At 45.3% G+C, this 19,356-nt stretch overlaps 1 protein-coding gene across 1 annotated transcript; it reads left to right on the top strand.

The window, feature by feature from the left end:
• The first annotated feature begins 734 nt into the window (after nucleotides 1-734).
• On the top strand, nucleotides 735-11,976 carry LOC105499135 (ras homolog family member U). Its single transcript, XM_011771595.2, has 3 exons — nucleotides 735-1,268; nucleotides 2,956-3,014; nucleotides 8,582-11,976. The coding sequence occupies exons 1-3, from the start codon at nucleotides 1,007-1,009 to the stop codon at nucleotides 9,035-9,037; spliced, it is 777 nt and encodes a 258-aa protein (XP_011769897.2). The 5' UTR covers nucleotides 735-1,006; the 3' UTR covers nucleotides 9,038-11,976.
• The last annotated feature ends 7,380 nt before the right edge of the window (nucleotides 11,977-19,356 follow it).

Raw genomic sequence — 19,356 nt, 5'->3', positions numbered from 1 at the left:
GGACTGTTGACCATATGTAGAAGGAAGGCAGAGAGAGAAAGGAATCAAAGGGAAACGGAATACTTTGTCTCCGAATTATCTTTAAGTAAATGAAGGAATTGGGGCTATAAAAAAATTGCCGGAGCATACATGTATAAAGGTTCACGGCATGCCGAAAGAGAAAGTAAAAGGAGCATTCACAATGGAGTTGGCATCCTTTTGCTTCAAAGTGAGAAAAATCACACGATCAGCTGCAATTAAGACTTAAGGAAAAAGGTTGTCTGTTAATTCAATCTCATTCGCAGGACAGGCCTCCAGGACACTTCATCTTCCCCCCTGGGTGGAGCCCTTGCCGGCCGGGGGCTCCACGGAGAGGAATAGGAGGCGGCTCGGGCTTCCCGGCTCGTGTGGGCGCCAGAAAGCGGAACCGCCCTGGCCAGTCGCGCGGTGGTCACCCTCTCGGGAGCTGGGGAGGAGGCTGTCGATGCTGGCCCGGCTCCTTCGGGCGCCGCTCCCCGGACCGGGTGCAAGGCGACCTCCTGAGCGTCTGTTCCGGGTCCTCCCGCGCCCGTGTTTGCAGTCCCCGCCTGCCGGGTCGCGGCGCCGCCTCGGGCGCGGGTGCAGGCGCGCGGCGCGCAGGCGGGGGGCGCTGTGGCCTTGGCGCTGGGACCGAGCCGCCCGGCCGGACCCGCCTCTTTTCCCTCCCCGCCCGCCCGCCCCCCACGCGTCGTGTCGCCGGGAAGCCGGGCGGAGACAGAGCGCTTGGGATCCACGGCGCTCGGACCGCTGTCCTCCAATCGCGTGGGGCAGAGCGGCTGGCGCTGCCGGAGCGCGGAGCCACGACCCTCCCCGGCCGCCTTTGTCTGCTAGCCGTGCAGCCTGGAACCGCCACTCTCCGGGGCCGGGGACGCGCCCGCAGCTGTCGGTGACAGCTCCTCCCTACCGCCACCCTCCGGGGCGAAGGGGCGGTCGGGCCCGGCCCTGCTCGCCCGCGCCCGCAAGCCCGCAAGCCCGCGCTCGCGGATCGATGCCCCCGCAGCAGGGGGACCCCGCGTTCCCCGACCGCTGCGAGGCGCCTCCGGTGCCGCCGCGTCGGGAGCGCGGGGGACGCGGGGGACGCGGGCCTGGGGACCCGGGGGGCCGAGGGCGCGCGGGGGGTGCCGAGGGGCGCGGCGTCAAGTGCGTGCTGGTCGGCGACGGTGCGGTGGGCAAAACGAGCCTGGTGGTGAGCTACACCACCAACGGCTACCCCACCGAGTACATCCCCACTGCCTTCGACAACTTCTCCGGTGAGCGGGCCCGGGGGCCGGGGCCGGGGGCGCGTGGCCGCGGTCCGTCCAGGGGAAGGAGGGTGGCGCGAGGGTCGCGGGGCTCCCAAGGGGGCTGCAGGGCCCCGGGCGCGGCTCCAGCGGGGAAGCCGGACAAATGAGGCGAGTAGGACGTTTCCTAAGTGTCAGGGACTGGGCAAGCACGGAGCTAACAGGAAAGGACCACGGGGGAATGGGGAGCCCTACAACCAGAGCTTGGAGAGAGGAGGGCTGAGCGGCAGTCAGAGCCGTTGCCAAAAAAAAAAAAAAAAAAAAAAAAAAAAAATCTCACAATTCTCACAATTTAAGCAACAGATAAGCAGGAGTGAAACAGGTTGAGTTCTGGCTGCCGGGTCAGTTTGCTGCGTAGAGCAAAGTTTCCTGAGGGCGACGTCGCTGGCGCCGCTGCAGTTTCAATCAGAAGGTGACGCGCAGGTGCCTTTACCTGAGCCTCGCTCCTTTCCTTTTAGGCGGCTTAGCTCTCAAGGGGCGTGCCGCGGAGACGCCGGGAAAACACTTGATTTAGTGAAAATAGCGCGAGCGGCCCTCGTGAAGGCTTAGGTTTGGATGAAACCTGGAAAGTAAACACCATTTCTCTCTTCTGAGCCCCACCACCTTCCCTGCCCACATGGGCTCAGATTCTGATTGTTGGTATCCTTTCAGGATCCCTTTAAGCTACTTAAAGCTCTTATGTACCGGGTGCGATGTCATTTGCCTTGGTAGATACAAAGATAAAGGAATTCTCTATCTCGATATTCAGGTCTTTTTGAAATTTAAGAAAAAGTTGAAATTCACAGAAGCTAGTGTGAAACATTTAACTGTTTCGCTTCTTAAGAGAAAAGGTTGCTTCTCTGACCTTCCTTTCATCCCAAAGGCACCCTAGAAAAATGGGTGCTGTACTGGTGGGTTCCCACCGCAGAGGATTGTGTCTTCCCCTCCCCCACCCCACCCCACCCCTGCTGCTGACTAGTATAAACATTGAGAAACAATTAGAAAGTTGTGTAGAAAGAGACAAAATTGACTGCTTAGTTAAAATAGAAACCTCCGCGACATGTCCTGCTGCAGGCCTCTCCACACTCCCTGAGTCCCCAAATCCCAGTGGAAAGGTGGGCATGGCTTTCTCTTTTCTTTTTTAATCCTCCTTTTGGCCTGACATAGAGATAAAGAGTGTCCTCACTTTTAAACAGGACAATGCGGGCAGCCTGTGTTTGCGCATGTTCTCAAAACAAACTGGAATTTTATGATAAACCCTGAAGTTGGGGAACCTTTCCGAAGGGAAAACAGAATCATTTGTGAGGTTTTCCACTGGTTTAAAACTGCAGGGTTACTTCCCATTTACCCCCAGTGTTGTTTTTAGGTCCTTTGAAACAAGTGTGACAGGAAAATAAATCTTCCAGGACTGAGAGAAAAGCATAGGCCTTTCTGGGGGCACCATCAAAGGGTTCAGGGATTTGCTGCCTGGTTCGTGGAGTGACTTGCCAGCGCTGGGTTTGTATACAAAAATGCCTCCACAGGGCCTCCTTGTTTTAGGCTAGTCCTTAATTCATTAGAGGACCTAGAATGGGAGCAGAGGTGTTTGGAGTGAGAATGATGGTGAAAGCTAAAACTATTAGTATTCCAAAAGGAGTTAAAAGACACCTCCTGATTGCCATTTTGGTTTTGTTTTTAGCGGTGGTGTCTGTGGATGGGCGGCCCGTGAGACTCCAACTCTGTGACACTGCCGGACAGGTCAGTATCATGTTACAGCTCAGTGCTGGGAAAGGAAACAGCCTTTTAAAGATTTCCAAATAACCTTTGATTCCCCCAGTCAGTAACTAGGTCATTCGAAAGCCTCATGAAGTGGACCCACCCCTGCTGTTGGCCCCTCTCTGAGGGTGGGCAGGGGCCAGGGGTTGGCGGGCAGGAAGCAGAGGAAGATACCTCCAAACTAATAAAGCAGGATTTGGCCCAGCTCTGCATAGCCAGGCAAGGGAGGAAGCACGGTCAAGAACAGCTCTTATCTTATAGGAGTTTCTATTATTTACTCCCTGGTTTTTATGAAAAAGTTTCAGTGATGCTTTGTCGTCATTTCCCAAACTTAGTGATATCTTATAATCGTTTTATTAAAGGCCAGTGAGTCAGATATTTAAGAAATTTGTTCAAGAAAAAGATGGAATTACATCAGTAAGAGTTAATAGTTCCCTTCCTGAGCTATGGTTTGACTCGCTAGGACCAGCCCCATCCCTTGAAGCACAGATACATTTGTCAGAGCAGTCCTAAGCTGGAGGGATGAACTAACTGGGCTTATTCTAAAAAATTGTGAATGCTTTGTCTCAAGGGCTGGGCACTTGAAGAAAATAGCCAGGGAGTATAGGATTCCCTCACTGTGTTCCCCAGAAGAACCCCCACCCCCCTTGGTGGGTAGTCGAGTCATTGAAGTCAGGCTGTGCCTTGTGAACACCCAGGGGTACTTGATTTTGGCAAAGTGATAGTTAATGAGCTTGTCTCTCTAGTGTGTTCTAGAGTTCAGCAAAGTTCCGGGGGTACTTTGTAGGCAGATGAAAGTGCCCCTTCACTTTCTGAGGTGCCATGGCATGACTATCTATGTTTATGAAGGCATTGGCTTGCCACCGCCCCACAGAGCCTCATCTAAGCCAGAGCTTCCAAGTTGCTCACCTACTCTGGGACAGCAGATTCAGAGCTGAGGACAGATCTTATTTTTTAAACCTCAAGATGACATAAGACCGGGGAGCCTTGATCTCCAAGGAACACCAGGCTGGTGGAGGCCATAGCTTGGGAGTACGTCAGCTTGGAAAAACCAAGCACTGTCTGTATTCTATCGTCTGTAGAAAACAAAAATCAGGCTGGGTGTGGTGGCTCATGCCCTTTGGGAGGCTGAGGTGGGAGGATTGCGTGAGGCCAGGAATTTGAGAGCAGCCTGGGTAGCATAGCAAGACATCATCTCTACAAAATAAAAAAATTAGCCTGGTGTGGTGGCACTGCCTGTAGTCCCAGCCACCAGCCACTCAGGAGGCTGAGGTGAGAGGATCGCTTGAACCCAGGAGTTTGAGGCTGTACTGTAGTGAGCTATGATGGTGCCACTGCACTCCAGCCTGGCTGACAGAGCAAGCAAGATCCTGTCTCTTGGAAAAAAAAAAAAAAAGAAAAATCAAAGAATGCCGTCACTTCTAGTACTGAAATCTTTCTGAATGCCATGGTGGTGGTTATAATTCAAACTCATTTCCTTGTATGAAGTGAGAATGCTTTGCCTACCAGCGGGTCAGGTTTTCTGAGCTTTAAAACGGGTGGCCGGTCGCAGTGGCTCATGCCTGTAATCCCAGCACTTTGGGAGGCTGAGACGAGTGGATCACGAGGTCAGGAGTTCAAGACCAGCCTGGCCAAGATGGTGAAACCCCGTCTCTACTAAAAATACAAAAATCAGCTGGGTGTGGTGGCGGGTGCCTGTAATCCCAGCTACTCAGGAGGCTGAGGCAGAGTTGCTTGAACCCGGGAGGCGGAGGTGGCAGTGAGCCAAGATCGCGTCACTGCACTGCAGCCTGGGTGACCTAGTGAGATTCTGTCTCAAAAAAAAAAAATAAATAAATAAATAAAACACGGGCAGAGGGACATTTCAGTAAACATAGCCATCTGACCTACTGAAGTCAGACCCTGAAGATAAGACGGAAGTCAGGAAAACACAGGAAGTCCAAAGGCACATTTAGCAGGGAGGCTTACAGGGTGGAGCAGAAGCTCAGTGCACCTACCTGCCCCAGGATGTCACTCAAATATCACTGTCCACTGGACTCCCCATAAGTGTTGACTCTTCAAGCAGGATGCAGCTTCTGGAGCTGGGGTTTTGTGCCCAGTGCCCAGCAGAGTGATAGCAGGGCTTAATCTCGTGGTTTTGGAATGGATGAACCAGAGCAAGACCAGGTGGTGGGGGTGCAAACCTAAGTTGTGGACCTGCTCCTTAATAGACTTACAGTGTGGAGGAAAGACACACTAGTTTATGGAAGCTTGTGAAGGAGCAAGCGAAGGGAAGAAAAGAGGCTCAGGCTCAGAGGTGCAGGCTGGTTGGGCCTGGCGGGAAAACCTCTGAGCAGAGTTTTGAAAGACAAATAGGAATTTTACCAGAAAAACTTTGCAAAAATGAGTCTGAATCATCAAGGAAGAGTTAAATTGTTCCTTAGTATAATCTGTGCAAAAATCAGGAAAGCACAAGCATCACTTTAGAAGTATTTTTACACAAAAAAGTTATAATTAAGGAAAAACGAAGGTTTTGGTACTACATTTGTAAGTTTCAGTTTATTTGGAAATTATTCTTCTGGCCCCTCAGCAATATTTTCAATGAGATTTACTGTATTTCTTAACCTTTGTGTGCTGGTTAGAAGAGTACATCCAATTAAATAATAAATAAGACCACCATCGAAAAATTTATAGAAAACCAACTTCAAAAACTATGAAAAATTCACTGCTGGTAAGATAAGTCAGGTATTTGTGGTTTTGTTTTTGTTTTCCTGATCCCCCATTTATAAATTAGTCTTTATTTAGACTACTAGCCAAGCTGGTCAAAATGGTAGTTCTTTTCTACTCTCCCTAGTCCTGACCTGATAAAATACATTTTAGGGGACTCGCTGTGATACCTGCCATGTTTCCTTACGGAGGAAGGAACACGTACCTCTTCTAGGCAGTTGACATGAGAGCCTTGAGGGTTAAGTGACTCCACTGACCTCCATTTCAGATGCCTGGAGAATCAATGTGAGCGCAGATAGGTTGGAATTTGGGGATGTGGAGCTGGAGAGTGGGTTTCCCAGAGAAGTTGATGGGAGCAGAGTATGGATGGCTCTACAGGCTGAAGAAATCACTTCTTGTACCTTTGGCTTTTCATTTTAGGGAGGGTAGGTGAGTCTATAAGATGTCAAAAGGAGTTTTTAACACTGGGCTTACAGTCTCACTCAAGGGCAGATTGATCAGAGACAGACTGGAGACTTGAAAAAACATACCTTTGGCAGAAGAGAAAAAAGTATTGCTGAAATAGGAGTAGTTCACTGGAGAATTGCCAATAGAAGCTGAAAATTCTTCAGCCTTTTGACCCATAAGGTACTTGGAAAACTCTTATACTGGAAAAAAAAATATCAAATTGCAGCTAGACCAGAGGGGTATAGAATCCAGTCTCGTCTCTCTGCCCTGCCCACCCTGATCAGACTCCTGTGCAGTGTGTGTACCACAGACCTGGCAAGCACGTGCAAATTGCTTGGCCTCAGAATGCCTTTTCTTAAAGGTGCATTCCAGTTGTCCTCATTGCACGTGTGTATTGCATTATTCCATCAGATATCTAAGGTTTCTGGTCAGGCGCTGAGCAGGAGGGTCTAATTTCTGTTTTACTTCTCAAGCCCCTTAGCCAGAATCTCAAGAGATCTGGGGAGATAGCTTTCCAAAGCCCACTCAGAAGGCCCAGCCCTTGTGCTTGCCTTTATTTTTCTCAGTAACGCAACCCCAGATACCAGGGCACGGCCAGGGGTGCAGCTACCTGAGGGGGCTGCCTTAATACTGGTCTCAGTTTTATACTTCTTTCTTTGAGGCCCTCTAAGAACAAAGGGAGCATTCCATTAAAAGATCTTCGGAACTGGAGCCATAGTCTACCTGGCTGTGTTTCTGTGTTTATTTATTCATCACAAAGTTGGCATGAAGAAATGTCAGTCATTCTTTTTCTTTTTAAAAATTTTTTTAGAGGGAGGGGTCTTGCTGTGTCACCCAGGCTGGTCTCAAACTCCTGGGCTCAAGTGATCCCCCGATTCAGCTTCGCAAGTAACTGTGACTATAGGCACATGCCACCACACTTGGCTAAGTCATTCTTTTTCAACTTTCGCTTACAGAAGCCTCACAAGTGACATTCTGAAATGCCATATTGATTGTTGAACATTTTAGCTGGTTGACTTTAATGTGATTAGTTGGTCAGCTGTCGTCCCGTAATTGAAACATGGAGCCTCAAATGAAGAAAGTATATTCAAATAAGTTACAGGTTTATTTTATACCAAGAGAAAAAAGCCACGGTTGGAGAATAATGTAGATGTAGATAGTACTTGGTAAATCATCAGAGTGTGTCAATTGAGTAATGAAAAACATGAGTGCCATTGAACGTTTTCTTGTCATGGGGAAATTATTTACACCTGAGGATGGTTGGCACCAACAGATATACATTTTAAATAGGAAAGAGTAAATATTTTTCTACAAAAGAGTTGAGCGAAAGTTTTCAATTAGCTGAATATGGTGCTATAGGGAACTATAGGGTGTTTTCTATAAAGAAATGGTAATTTGGAGACCAACATCTCTCTGTTCACAACCAAATCCCTTCGTCTGCCACTGTGCTTTGAGTGTAGGTGATGTTCAGTGTGTCTGTTAAATGGATGACTGCCGGAGAGCATTGGCAGCACAACCGTTGGTTTATTTCAACTCTAACTTAACCCATCCACTTCTCTGTACCTTAAGGGTAGGGTCATTCTCCAGTTCATATCTGTCCAAAGCGCTGTACACGGAGGCCATGGGTATTGGCAAGGATAAAGGAAGTAGGAGAAAATGTAGGAGGGAGGGAGGAAGAGGAGATACAGCCAGAATGAGGATGTATTAACCAGTGTCTGTATGTGGTATTGAGAAGCACACGTTTTCTGAGTCACTGATGACAGTGGACTGACAAAGGTCCTCAACTCCATTTCTGGTCTGGCCTTGCATCTGATTATCGTTACTCTGCGTTGCTGTGCATGGTGTGGACGGAGCGTGTGCACAGTGCAGATGGCATGAAATCGGCATCACTCAGAGCTGTTGTGGGAAAAGGCAGGGCTGGATTGGTAAAGAGAGGAGCTGTGTTCATAGACTGGGGTTGAGTGGGAGTCTTGAGGATCAATAAGGGTGTGGTCTGAATCCTGGAAGAGTAGCTAAGTACCAAGAATTGAGAGTAAGTTTGGGTTACACTCAGCTGAAAGCTTAAGTCCATTTTATTTCTAGAACCCACATGCTTTGAGCACTTTTTCTATGTTAAGCTGCAAGTAGGTCTTCAGTGTCAATGAACATGGTGAACGTATTTGGCAGTGTTCAGACTATAGCTGGCCCTGAAAGCAGATGGCTGCCACACCTTTGCTGGTGCGCTAGAACCACTTGGGTAAACAGTAGGATCGTTTCAAGAATGCTGGCTCTTCCTTCTAGAACCAGTGGGTCTTCTATCACCTGCCGGACCCTTTCGTGAAAAATGTGAAGATGATCTTTTTACTGATGAGAATTCATTAAAAAAAATAACTTTTGGGTACTTTGCTTGGTTGCAGGATGAATTTGACAAGCTGAGGCCTCTCTGCTATACCAACACGGACATCTTCCTCCTCTGCTTTAGTGTCGTGAGCCCCTCATCCTTCCAGAATGTCAGCGAGAAATGGGTGCCGGAGATTCGATGCCACTGTCCCAAAGCCCCCATCATCCTAGTTGGAACGCAGTCAGATCTCAGAGAAGACGTCAAAATCCTCATTGAGTTGGACAAATGCAAAGAAAAGCCAGTGCCTGAAGAGGCGGCTAAGCTGTGCGCCGAGGAAATCAAAGCCGCCTCCTACATCGAGTGTTCAGCCTTGACTCAAAAAAACCTCAAAGAGGTCTTTGATGCAGCCATCGTCGCTGGCATTCAATACTCGGACACTCAGCAACAGCCAAAGAAGTCTAAAAGCAGGACTCCAGATAAAATGAAAAACCTCTCCAAGTCCTGGTGGAAGAAGTACTGCTGTTTCGTATGATGCTGGCAAGACACCCAGAAAGGCTATTTTCAGATGAAATCAATATTAGTGGCTATATTAGCTGAAACAACTTCTTTTACTGTGTAGAACCTATATCGAGAGTGTGTGTATATGTATTATAGGAGGAGCTCTCAATTTGATGTATTCTTTCTTGCCTTTAATTTTCTTGTTGTTTGTTTGAGCTTAGGGATGAAATACTTATGCAAGATATTTTTGAAGTAAATTAAAATTTTTTCACATCTCTGGAAAGTTAGAGTTCTAGACCTCTGGTTAATTTATATCTAATATGAAGAAGACACCTCAAATCTGGATGTCAAGAATGAAGCTCTGCTACATTATAATGTACAGAAGAGCAAAAGGGAGGAACGCTATGGTTAACCCTCTCTAGATTAAGGGCTACTTAATGCACAGTGCATTATGTACACAGGTCAACCATGGTAAGAACAGTTCTTAGCTTTGAAACTCCATGCAAACCATGCCCTTTTTTTTTTTTAAGGAGCAAAAATCTGGGAAAAATGAGAGACCTCTGCCTACAAAACCTCAAAGCAGTCACTTTTGTCATTTGCTAATACCTGTTGCTTATGATTTAAAAACAACGGGCAAAAAGCATCCCACTGACTCTGGCACTGTGTAGACCAAAAAGGAGACTTGCTGATTGGGACTTTTCTTTCTTAGACCAGTTGTGTTGACACGTATGAACATAGGCAAAGTGCTGTGTGGAGGAAGTGTTAGTTGGGAGTTCTCATGTTTTAGGGAGTGGTTCCTGTGGAGATCAGAAAGTGACATTTGCTTTCGGTACCGTAACACATGCACCAAGCTGCCTCCATCCTAGGTAACAACGGCAACAGGGAGCACCTATCTGGATTGTTTTTAAACTTCCATACTCAAGCTGTCTCTTCGGCAGGGAGGTGAATACTCTTGAAAGGCCAACAGCAAATGTCTGTGGGACACAACACAGATCATTTTTTCTTAAGTCAGCCAAGATGTACGTCTCTGTGTGCACACCCACGCACACTCATGCACACAGATACATAGGTCTGTATGGCTGTCTTTGCTGTTGATTCAGACTTTTACACAGTTAATGGGGAAAAGCATGGCCACAAACACAGATGTTAGGGAAGCTTGGCTTCCTCTTCTTGTTGACACTTTTTTGAACCAACATCTTTTTTATTATATTCAGAGTATGTTTTTAAGTGTATCTTAATATATACATTTTTGAGGACATCTTAAAACTAAACAAAAAATAAAATGAACATCTCTTGAAACCTGTCAAAACCACCAGTTAAAGCCACAGATGACTTTCAGGGCAGTAGCAGCAGACACCAGTGGACTCTGAGGACTCCTGAGGGGCGGGGCGTGGGGCCAGCCAGGTGCATGTCGGGACCCTGGCCCCCATGCTTGGCTGCTTCCTGTGACAGTGAAATACATCCTTCAAGGTGGCAGCTTTTAGGGCTGAATCTTCTGGAGAAAATGTGCCATCTCAGGAGAGTAGTTTTTACTCTGGTAGGAATGCTTCCAAGACACCACAAGGCAGCCTAAACACTCTGAGTTAACAGTGTCGGGCTTGCGGTGGGTGAACCAGAGCCACCAAAGTCACTTCCACAACTAACGAGGGAAATCTGTAAAGCCAGTTAGATAGAAGAGTTTTATTTTTCTGTGGGTTTTGCGTTGTCTTTTTTATATTAAAAAGAAATCCAGTTTGTGTTTTTCTATAGAAAAAGTAAAAGTTCAGGTTATACTTTAGGTTAGGGGTTCTATTTATTCCTGTTAGTAAATAAAATCAACAAATTTCTTTGTTTAACAAAAGATTAATCTTTAAACCACTAAAATACATAGACTGTTAACTATTGATTATTCAACACATTGGAATTGATGTCGGTCATAGTTTCCTGGAGCATTTAGTTACAACCTGAAGGAATAAAATGATTTGTGGAAAAGCTTAAAATAGACCTAATCATATACAGTCTTATCTTGCCGTGCCCGACTTACCTATCTGTGGAAAGCTAGGCTTCCCAGGCTGGGCGCTGCCTGTCTGGTGTCCAGAGGTGTGGGAGGGAAGATGAGTTATTTAACTGGTAAGCGATTTGAAACACTATTTTTATATTAAAGTAAATAGCATGGAGTATAGTGCAAATTCATTTTTAAGATAGAACACAACACTTGAAAGAAGTTTTATGCATGTGACAGTATATGGGGCTGCAGTTGGTCTCCCTGGAGGGGCCTTCCGTACCTCCTGCCTTTAGGCCACAGGTGGAAAGTGCTTAGTGAAGCACACCTGTGTGGCCCAGTTCTGAAAGCTTTATGCAAACAGTTGAATTTTAACTGGGGTTGATAACACCTTGGACTGTTAGTGTTAAAAATCTAGTGGGTTGACCTTTACATGCAACATTTTTTAAAATATATTGCTGCATTTTATAGAATAGTAAAGGTACGATTATACTTGAGATTTTCCTCCATTTTTATTTCTTTGTGAACATAGTTTGGGGCCGAAAATGTTTTTAAAGTATGTGCTTGAGTTAAATATAAAGTTGGTTTGCTTCAAAGCTAAAAAATTGTTAAACTTGCAGCTTGGTATTGCAGAGAAGATTTTATAAAAATTTTGCTTTAGAGAATGCCACTTTGGCTGAACTACAAGTGTAGGCCACTGTTATAATTTAAAAATACAGCATACTTCAAAACTGTTTGTTTTCTCTTGTTACCATGTATGTATAAATGGACCTTTTATAACCTTGTTCTCTGCTTGACAGACTCAAGAGAAACTACCCAGGTATTACACAAGCCAAAATGGGAGCAAGGCTTTCTCTCCAGACTATCGTAACCTGGTGCCTTACCAAGTTGTGCTTTTCTGTTTTCAAGTGTAGATGATGTTGAGCAGAATGTTGTACTTGAAAATGCTATAAATGAGATGGTATGAAATAAATTCTGACCTATGGAAATAATGGCTCTTGCCTTTTCTATTAAAGAATTTTGTTGGAGGTGTTTAGCCACATCTTGAAGAAGCACTAGTTGGGAGGCATTGTGACATACACTGAGAGGCGTTCTGGGAATGCATCTCCAACCAATTTGAAGTGCTAATTCATTCAGCATGGGGTTCTCTGAATTCTGCAGCCACAGTCTGACAGTAAGCACCCGCTGACTACATGTTCCTCACAGATTGTGTGATGTCCCAGTGTGTTGGAGGGAGCACTATTCTTGGAGCCAAAAGTCCGGGCTCAGAGAAGCACTAGTGTGGGATGAAGCTGAGACAGCCAGTGATCTGAGCCTCAGTTTCCTCATCTGGAAACAATACTGCCTTTCTCACTGGGCTGTCTGAATCCTGAACCTGCAGAGGAGACATCCAAGATCTGTAAATCACCTGAAAGAGGTTAGAGACAAAGGCACCGTGAGCCCTTACCAGCCGTAGAGCTGAGGACCAGGGTTCCCAGGTCCTGAGGGCGCCAAGAGGTGCTGTTGTGTTCTGTGTGATTTCTTCAGTTTCTTGAAGTCAGTCTTCTCATCATGCCATGAGGATGCGGCCCTTGTACTGAGGGCTCCGGGAAATGGGACCCTGGGGAGACGACTATTCTGAGGGGCTGGAAGTTTCTTGCTTTTACCCTCCAGCCTCAAGGTCATCCTGTGAAGGATGGAGCCATCCACTGTGCTCCACATGGCGCTGCACAGGCCATGATACAATTTTTAGGAGTACCCACTGGATGTTCAGCCACAGTGAATGGGAAGACTGCATGGCATGCAACTAAAACTACTGTACCACCTAATTCCACATGTGGCTGGGGGGTGCCGAAAGCACCCCAGGCGTTGGTTTCCCGACCTCCACAGGGCAGCTGACCCCAGCCTAGAGGGACTCAGAGGTTTCTCCACACCCAGTCCCAGGCTGTCTCCCCTGTCCTGGCCGGGCCTTCCTGGGACACATGGACAGAGCATCCAGCCACTGTAGATGTGACCATGTGCTACACCGAGGCATTTGTGGATTCAAAGGGAGTGAAGGAATGAGAAGTATCTAGGAGAGAAGTGTTTTAAAAGGAAAGAAAGTTCCAAGGCCCCAAGGCAGAAGGGCATCTGGTATGTCCCAGAGGCCAGTCTGAACAAGATAAAAGGAGTGCAGGGAGAGATAGGGAGATGATGTCAAGATGGTGATAATGGGAGGTGATGGTGGCAACCAGGGACATGGGGAGGAGTCAGGCTGCTTGGGCTTGAATTCTGGCTCTGCCACTTATTGGTTCTGATTCCTTAAGCTCCTTAGCCTTTTAACCCTTCTGAGTCTAAACAACTTTCTAACCTCTCAAGTGGATAAGCATGGCACTTACCCAATCAGCCGATGCTTTCATCCTCCGATCAAATGAGGTTATGGATGTAAAGTGCTGGTACACAGTAAGCACTCAGTAAATGCTCACTCTGCATGGTCTTCCTAGTAGACCCCTTTCAATGATTCCTTTAATTTCCTTCACAGCAGGACCCTCAGTCCAAGAGCTCGGGTCCCTGTGGGCATCCCACTGAGATGACAATTGATTCCTAAGGATTTCCATCTTCATTTCTATTAAATTTTATGAGGCTTACACTTTTAATGGGTAACAGCACATTCATTTTTTTTTCATTTCCACTAATTTTATAAAATCAGAGCAACATTATATAGATCACACTCCTCGTTGCACAGGCTGGCTGTGTGGAACAAAGCTGCCGCGGCTGCTGCTGCTGACCTGGTGGAACTGTCGGGGGCGGCCCACCTCTCTGAAAACTGACAAGTGAATCCTGCAGATGGTGAAGCAGGGAGCTGTGAATTCGGTGTACAAAGGTAGTTTAGAGAGTCAGTAGGCAAGACTGTGGCCCAGGCATCATGTGGAAGTCACGGATCTGCCGTGTTCCTTAGCCCTGTGCTGGGCTGTCCCTTGACTCTTGTCATGCAAGAAGCTCTTGCTGCAGACTGGTACATTCTTACATTTTTACAGTCTTCGTTTAACAGCCCGAGTCCCCCAACCACAGTTTCCCCTGTTATCTGGTACAATGTGCAATATTAACAATAAAACCAAGTCTTGAAGAGGCACAGAGTGCACATGAAAGATGCATGTTGTTGGGAACCCAACATTTATCTTTAAAAAGAGAAGACATTCTGGAGCAGAAGATCCCATTGCCCTTTGCTGCTTTCCTCCTAAATGTCCCACAGGTACTTCCAACTTACCTCATTGTATTAGCTTCCTTCGGCTGCTATAAGTTGCTTAAAGCAACACAGATTTATTACGTTATGGTCTGGAGGTAAGAAATCTGATATGGGTCTCATTGGCTAAAACCAAGAGGTTGGCAGGGCTGTGTTGCTTTCTGGAGGCTCTAGAGGGGAATTGGTTTTCTTCCCTTGAGTTTGGGTGCCAAAAATGTTGATGTGAATATTTTACATTTTTACCTGGCTTTGCATGAGATGGAGAAACATTCTCCATATAGCAGCTTCTAGCATTTCCTCTCAATCCAACAGCAAGTGGTATAACATCAACGTGGCATATGCTGATTGTCACTTTGGAAAACATTCCCATGAGGCCATGTATTCTTACAGTCCAAGCATGCTGTTTTGGGTGTATTCTTATAGTCTGAACTTAAAGCATAAATAGAACTTAGACATTCTAGTATATCCCTTAGTACACAAGCTTTTGGAAATATCAATTGCATTGGTCACTCTTTGACAGTTGCTGGATAATAGCAGGTTCAGGGTTTCACTTTAAGACAAGTATCAGTATTGTTGGAAAAACAATTCATGTGCTTCAGGAGTAAATATAAGAAATGATTTTACCATGAAAATCAGAAAGATTGACTACTCTTTGTGCTCCAATTTGTCATGGACTTAGACTATACCAGACCCAGCTGACTGAGTCAGAATTCTGTTTTGAATCTGCTCAAGTATCTCTACTAAGAGATACTCAATAGGAACTTAGGACTGATGTATCTAAAATGTCGCCAACCACAGCAGTATCAATTGAAAGAGTTAGACTGGCTTGACTCATGTATTTATCAAAGGTTTTATTGGTTAAAAAACATACAGAAAAGTCATCTAGAACTCCCTAACTTCTCCCTACTCTGAGTGTCTTCCCCCTGTGTCCCTTCTCTCTCCTGGCTCTTCCTGGGTTCCTATGTTTACTCTGAGATAAAAATCTCAGAACAGACCATGAAGCTAGGAGGGCTGCACATAGGCTATTATTGTGCATTAATGATCTAAAACCAGACACAGTAACTGATGAGTGGATTTGCAATGCATTAATTTATCTACACAATTTACCTCCTTTGTTACCTTATTTCAGCCTAAGGGATGAGAATGAAGCGGAGTCATTATATGAGTAATTATTGCCTTTGTGACAAACTTAAATGATTTTTGTGGTTGGCCCTTGTGTGGCTGAGAGCCTACCGAAAGTTAGACAGTCCTCCATGTCACCAGCCACATGGTTAATCGGCCCAGTTGTCCTACTCAGTGCCCCTTTCTTTACACTGGCTCCTTTTCTAAATCACTTCACCGTCACCCCCAAAACTGATCAGGTACTGCTGAAAGCCAAGTGTTTCTATTTCCAAATGGAAACGGTAGAAAGGGATCAATTATTAATCAGGCTAATAATTATTTAGGTAAAGCAATGAACGTTTTTTCTTGTAAAAATGTTGATAGAGGAGACCAGGAAGCAGTGAGGGCTTATAAGTGAAGAAATGTTTCAATAAATATAATAATACCTGAAATTTATGAACCACATTCATTTATTGGGCATGAAAAATATTTTACCAATTGCCCTAGCCTGTCTAAATCTCCTCTTGACCAAGTTGTGATGTAAATGAATAAATAAATATATCACCTCTTCTAACCTCACACTATACATGTGGACATACATAGGATTGGTTGCTACTATCCTTATTAGAGAGAGAAACAAAATGACTAATTTGCTAAGGAACTTTGCCTGAGGTAGGTAGAACTATTACTCCTTGAGGATATTTTAAGCCTTAATTTCTCTTCTCCCTTTCTGCTCTTGTGTAGAGAGGATATAGAGGGACTCTTTAAAACCTCCAGTAGAGATACACCAGTTTAGTTGTTGCTGTGTAACAAGCCACCCCAATACTTAGTGGCTTAGAGCAACAGCTACTTATTCTTTCTCGTGATCCTGTGGGTGTACGGGGCTCAGCCAAGCACTTCTTTTGCCTCAGTTGTACCTGTGTGGTTGAGGGATAATGTGCAGCTCAACTGGGGTGAACCATGTAAAGGCTTCTACCTTCAGAGCTCCCTGCCTGTGCCCTCTCATCTTCAGTAGTCTAGCTGGAGTTTCTTTATAGCATGGAGACAAGACCGACTTCGCAACAGAGTGTACCACGAGAGGCAGCTCCAGTGTGCAAGGGTTTACCAAGCCTCTGTTTACACCCTGCTTGTTAATGTTCATGGGTCAAAGCCAGACCTAAAACCAAGCCCAGAGACAAGGTGTGTGGGGGTGGGGAGAAGAAGTTGCACAAGTACATGAGCCCTGGGCAGTATGTTTGCTTGGGCCTGCCAAGTGGATTCAAGTTGGAAAGGGAGGCAATGGCTGCTAGGGTTGGTGCACTCCATTGCTCATGTCTATCTTGGGTGAAGAGAGGAGGATCATACATATGATTGTGCAGGTGGAGAATACAACTGGTTTAGAAGTCAGGGCTTTTGGTGGTAAAAGGTGTATCGGTCACCTTTATTCTTTTAGTCAGTGTCTGACTATTCAAAGGGTAAGAAAACATGTTGTCTAAACTGCTGAATCTTGCTCCTCTACAGGGAGAGTGCACACTTCCAGTGAAGGAAAATTGGCACCCTGCTGAATGAGCAGAGGCAGCCGGCTGAGATAGAGGTTAGATGTTTCTTTAGATGGCAGACCTACATTGTAGAATGGACAGAATTCAGCTTTCATTTGGACAACTGGAACAACATAGCACCCGGGATATAGGAAGCCCTTTTTAAAAACGTGTATTAAAATTGCTATGATTATCAGCATGATTCTCAGTAGTTGTGTTCCATACAGAACTGAAACTACTCTCCACCATTCATTACATAGTCATCTCCCAAAGCAGAAGACTTGGTTTCCAGAAGGTGGTTTTATTCTCCACACTGCCCGCTCCCTGACCGAGGCATTTTCATGGGTAGTTGTGTGACAGGATGCTATATGGCACCATCTGATTTTGACTGATACCGCTCTTCTGACATGCCCTGTCTGTCCACATTTTTGAGATATCAGTTTGCTTTTCTCTTGCAGGCAATTTGTAATATACCTACATTTGGGATTTAAATGAGAGTGACTGCTGTGGGGCAGCATGTGCACAATGACACCAGGACAGGCTGCATGGCTCAGAGCTGAGAGGACCATCCAGTATCACCAGGGCCTCAGGAAGACGGGATCATCATCCTGTCCTTGTCACTGACCAGCTCTATACATTTACAGGATAAGTTTAATTTCTTTGGCCTTTAATTTTTTCAACCTCACCAGGAGCTAAAGTCATGAAATCTCTACAGTTCCTTTTCACCGTTATTTTAAGATAATTAAAATTCTTTTCACCCTTGACCTCCACAGGTTTAAGATTTTTCATTTTAAGCAAAATCAATATGACGTTAAGAAATTCGTAGTTCTCACCAAACTCCAAGTAGAGAAAATTATGTCCTGAGATAGTTGGGCTAGGCATGGATCTGGAGACCTGGCCACGTGCTCGTGGTCGGAGGCGTGTCAGCAGTGTCCCTGCCGAGATAGGGAAGGAAGAGGCAGCTTTGGAGCTTAAGAGGATGGAAGAGTCCTTCATAAATAAAGGGTTTTCCAGGAAGACACAAAATCTCTCGCTTTCTGATATACAAGGAGTTCAGGGAGTGGAATCTTCACTCATCAAAACCTGGTTAATGTGAAAAAGAAAAAAAAAAAAGAAAGTAAAAATTAGGAAGAAAAATGATTCACATAGTACAAAATAGAGAAAATAATGAAGCTGATTAAAGAGGGTATGGCCCCACGTGAGTTTGTTTGCTGTTATCTCTATTAAGAAAAGCATTTGTGATGCACCTATCTGTGCATGCCAATGTGATAATCAGCGCACAGAATCCTTGCCCTTCAAGAACTTACTCTGTCGCATATGGAAAGTCATCTAGAGATAAATGTGCTTCCCCTTGGAGTTGGGGTTCTCACTGGGATTTTCCAAGTTAATTAGTCTCTCTTGGGGAGCCAGAGTGATCACTTATTGACTCAAAAACAATTAACTTTTTAACAATTAAGCATAGCCTCCAACCACAAATATTCCACAATTTAAACAACAACATGATTACGGAAAAGATGTGTCAGTCCTTGAGTATTTGTTAATTAGGGACTTTTATCTTGCCAACCCTCTGAAGAGCTTGACAATTCGATGCTTAACAAATATTGGAAAAATTATTACTGTGCCTGTGGCTTTTGTGGATGGTGAATAAAGAATGAATCACAGGAATTTTAGGGAGAAGTTACATTTGGAAGCCACCATTAACGACTTTAATACTTTCTAATTATAAAAAATATATTCTCATTTTAAGATTATTAGAAAAACAGAAAAACTTGAAAAAGAGAGAAAAACAATCATAGTTTCATCACCTAATGGCAGATGCTATTATATTTTGCATTTTTTAAAAAATTTCATTTCTTTTTAGAGACAGGGACTCACTATGTTGCCCAGGCTGGAGTGTAGTGGTTATTCACAGGCGTATGTCTAAGCTCACTACAGCCTTGAACTCCTGGTTTCAAGCAATCCTCCCACCTCAGATTCTTGAGTCGCTGGGATTGCAGGCTTACACAACCACACTGGCACATTTTGGCATTTTTAGTCTAGTACTTTCTTTTGTGCAACCGTGTTTCCTCCTCACTGTTCCCCCTCCCCTTGCCTACTTATTGTTAGACAAATTTTGTAGGTGTTACCCAGACGAAGTTGGGTCAGTCTGTCCTGGCTTTATGACTTTGATAAAATCAGCTTCAACTCCCTTTCTCACATCCTATGGGAAGTTCAGAGACCTCCTCAGGGTTTCTGGTGTGGACTTCTCACTTGTGCTGTAATGTCCATTTTGACTTTGTTTTTGTCTTGTGAATGTTCTTCAGTCTTTCATTGTAATTCGATCCAAACGAGGGACTGGACCCCTCTCTTTAGCTCTCTCGTGTGTGTGAACATCAGCTTCATCCTTCCTCTTCAAGCGAGCAAGGGCATTGACTCCAGATCTAGCCTGAGTCAGTCGTGATAATTCCATTCCTCTGCCAAGAATCATTTTAGGAAACAGGTTTAAGCCAATCAGTGCATGGCATTTCCCTGGTGACAGTTCTCGGTTCAGGAGCAAGTACATTCACTAAATT

Source organism: Macaca nemestrina, chromosome 1 (genome assembly GCF_043159975.1).
Source record: "Macaca nemestrina isolate mMacNem1 chromosome 1, mMacNem.hap1, whole genome shotgun sequence".
NCBI classification, from domain to species: domain Eukaryota; kingdom Metazoa; phylum Chordata; class Mammalia; order Primates; family Cercopithecidae; genus Macaca; species Macaca nemestrina.
Note: the sequence above shows the minus strand (reverse complement) of the source record. Positions and strands in the feature narration are given on the sequence as shown.